Source organism: Helianthus annuus, chromosome 10 (genome assembly GCF_002127325.2).
Source record: "Helianthus annuus cultivar XRQ/B chromosome 10, HanXRQr2.0-SUNRISE, whole genome shotgun sequence".
NCBI classification, from domain to species: Eukaryota; Viridiplantae; Streptophyta; class Magnoliopsida; order Asterales; family Asteraceae; genus Helianthus; species Helianthus annuus.
This window is the reverse complement of record NC_035442.2, coordinates 75,376,562-75,380,028: the sequence shown is the minus strand read 5'-3', so window position 1 is coordinate 75,380,028 and position 3,467 is coordinate 75,376,562. Positions and strand designations below refer to the sequence as shown.

The 3,467-nt window shown below is 36.6% G+C and overlaps 1 protein-coding gene across 1 annotated transcript; it reads left to right on the top strand.

Moving 5' to 3' along the window:
* The first annotated feature begins 216 nt into the window (after positions 1 to 216).
* Positions 217 to 2,660, top strand: LOC110881693. Its single transcript, XM_035978211.1, has 3 exons — positions 217 to 1,433; positions 1,525 to 1,670; positions 2,532 to 2,660. The coding sequence occupies exons 1-3, from the start codon at positions 239 to 241 to the stop codon at positions 2,658 to 2,660; spliced, it is 1,470 nt and encodes a 489-aa protein (XP_035834104.1). The 5' UTR covers positions 217 to 238.
* Positions 2,661 to 3,467: the final 807 nt, after the last annotated feature.

The window sequence follows — 3,467 nt, the reverse complement described above, 5'->3', positions numbered from 1 at the left end:
CCCAGGAACCCGTTCGGTTTGGAAATAAATAGTGAGAACCTTGTATGATTTAGGAAAAAATAATGATAATTGGTGAGAATCTACTAAAAGGAACTCAGTGAAAAAAGTTCTTAGATCCGCCACTGAGCGTGAGTTGATAATTGGATTCTGATATAAATCATACTTTGGTTTTTGAAATATATGTGCAGCAGTACATAATAGGTTAAGTTAGAAGGAAAAAGAGGAGGATTTTGGAAGAATGGGGGATGAATTGGTGATAAATCGTGTTATCAATTCAATAAGAAACTGTTACATATCAGCTTCTAATCATCCACTACTAGTGTTCATGGCTTTCCTCTTGTTTTGGACACACCAATTTTTCCCTTTCTTGTTTTCTCTTTTGGTACATGCTTCTCCCGTTATTGCATCCACTCTTATCCTGCTTGGAACTCTCTTGTTTTACGGTCATGCAAACGCACCCGAAATCCAAAGGGAAGGAACATCATCACACCATCACGAAATCCATAATCTAGTATTTGGCGGTATGGGAAACACCGAGCTTGACAATAATGATGGTCGTAAATCCGTTGATAGTCGTGCATCAAGGAAGCAAGATGCAAAGAGTGAATCGGGCAATCTACAGCCCGTTTTGGTGAATCGTGGTGCTCAGTTTGATCCTTCAAAGAGTAGTGATGGGTCAAGAAGGAGTTCATTTGATCCGTTACATTCTATTCTTGGGCACTTTGATGATGATCATAAGGGATGGGATTCGGGATCTGATGCTTCAACAATGGATAATTTTCCAATGCTTGATCAAGGACATCTTCTAGACGACATTCATAATGAAACCGATGATGATGATGATGACGACGAGGAGCATGACGATATAGAAGTTAAAGACGATTATGACGATGAAGATGAACATGTTGTTACATGGACCGAACGTGACCAAAGGAATCTCATCAGCATGGGGACATTAGAACTGGAAAGAAACCAGCGGTTACAGAGTCTTGTTGCTAGACAAAAAGTTATAAAAAACATGAGGATGGCTGCGGAAAAAAACTTGGCAAACTTGGAAAAAAACCATCAATTCGATGGATCGGTTTCCTCTAATATGATGGCAAGAAGACACTCCGTTGATGTTCCGTATGACCTGCATGGAGCGAAACCTGATCGAATGGGTCCCACTTTTCAATCAGGTTCTGTACAAGCAAACCTCCCGTTGGGCTATCGTCACCGGAGATCTGATGTGGGTATTATGGGCCACTCAACTTTGGATTCTTACCCGGTAAAAACAATTGTTTCAACTCATACTTCTGATGTGAATGTGCATCCTAACATTCCAAGAAGTCGTCGGCTTTCTCAAGATGGTGATAGTGTGAGGCTTCATCGGGCTGCAGTAGCAGCAGATGACAGAAGTAATGAGGTTAAAATAAGTGGTGAGAATGCAGCAGGTAATACAAAGGAATTTTTTTTTTTTTAGATTAGTAATGTGACATATTCTTTTGTTGGAGGTAATGAAACAGAAAACTGATTTGCGTCCAGGTAATGAAGATAAAACAAGCAATAAATCGAGCTCGTCCTCATTTTGTGATGTAACTGAAGACATAAATGATGGTGCTGATGATAATGAGGAAGAAGAGTTTGGCTCCGTGGATGAGCCAACGACACAAGATTCAAAAGATCTACAGGTAAATTATAACAATAACTGTTTTATGATTCATGTTAATGTCTCATTTCATTTAACATGATTACTGAAAATGTTGATGGAGATTGATGTTAGATTTTGATCAAGGTTAGAGAACTCGCTAGTTGCTAGTCAGCCGGTGAGGTGGGGACTAGCGACTACTCGGGATTACTCGGATTAATCGGATCGGGTTTTTTATATGTAATTTTCAGTTTTATGTATACATATACACTTTTTTATAGGTAAATATTTTAAGTAGCTATGTTTTAACTTTTACTCAACTCAATTTTTTAAGTATACAATATTAATTGTTAGAATTCACATGGTTTGGTTGGAAATTAGCCGGAATTTAGAGGTTTTAGCCGGAATATACAGGTTTTTTGCCGGATCTGGCCGGAATCGCCGATTTTTTGGCTAGCCGAATAAGTCCGACTAGGCCCGACTAGCGATTAATGGACTGATTAACGAAAAATTACTCAGTTACTTGCCGACTAGCGATTAATCGCCGACTAGTCATGATTTTTACAACATTGATTTTTGATAGGTGCTTAAATTTGTGTTTGCAACTCAGCTGTCACCAAGTTTTGGTGCAACAATATGATAAGTTGCAAACAACATTATTGAAAGATTAAAATAAAGAATCTTAAACTTAAGGATAGGAAAGTTTAAAAATTTCTAAGGTAATTTTCAATCCCTGTTCACTTTTTAAACTTTTTATTTGTTGCCATCAGTAGTCACTTCTTGAAACTAATTACTTAGATGCGCAAATGGACGGATCGGGTAACAAGTCAAAAAGGGTCGGGTCAAGTCACGTGTCATCAACACATTTTTGCTATTTTTTTAAATTCTATTAACTTTACTTTAGACTACTTTCAACCCGATATTACAACATATGCAGGATTCGGGAGATAGTGACACCGACACTGAAAGTGACACTGAGGAAGCCGGATTGACCCAAAGGCTAAAATCATGGTTCACTGGATGGAAGGGATGAATGAAGGTTACCCATGCCAAGGTGTAGTGCATGCTTCCACCTTTTTCTCTTTATTTTTTATTTTGTGCTTGATTCTTTCCAGAGCAAATTTTGAAAATGGTGATTTTCTAGGTACAGTTATTTAACAATAAAAAATAGTGAAGTGTATTTAAAAGAATATATACTTTTGTAAAAAATAAATAATTTAATCGGTGTTAAGTCATGATTTTGTATTCCCATTAAAGATGGATATTAGTTTGGCTTCCTTTTGTATTTATTCGTTGTAATTGGATGAAATGAGTTTAATTTGAGGGTTTATCAAGATTAGAATCTATATCAAAGAATCAAACGTAAACATGTATTGGCTAACCACCCATGCATCATATTTGATATCTTCACCGGAAAAAGACATGAAGTGGTCGGTGTACACAGTCTACGGGTGGTAGGTTGAGTCTCGACAGTTGTGGAGGATGTGAAGAAGAATCCGACGACTCAATGGAAGGTGGCTCAAACAGTAGACAGTTACTACTAATGACGTATAACATAGGTAGAGGATCCTGTAAAAAGGGCCTAAAGTGTGAGAAGTGTGAGAAGTGTATTATAACACTATATATAATACTATATAACACCATATAAACACCGTATAACAATATGTAACACCATATAATACCATATAACACTATGTAACACTATATATCATTATATAACAAATATAACACTATAGGTTGTCTGATAGCATGTCTATGATAGATGTATAGTGTTATATTTGTTATATAATGATATATAGTGTTACATAGTGTTATATGGTATTATATGGTGTTACATATT

Bases quoted from the DNA above. Each gene is read 5' to 3' on its own strand.
- LOC110881693 (XM_035978211.1), top strand. From the start codon at position 239: ATGGGGGATGAATTGGTGATAAATCGTGTTATCAATTCAATAAGAAAC. The intron at 1,434-1,524 runs GTAATACAAAGG...ATTTGCGTCCAG, and splicing joins AAGTGGTGAGAATGCAGCAG to GTAATGAAGATAAAACAAGC. The intron at 1,671-2,531 runs GTAAATTATAAC...ACTTTACTTTAG, and splicing joins AAGATTCAAAAGATCTACAG to ACTACTTTCAACCCGATATT.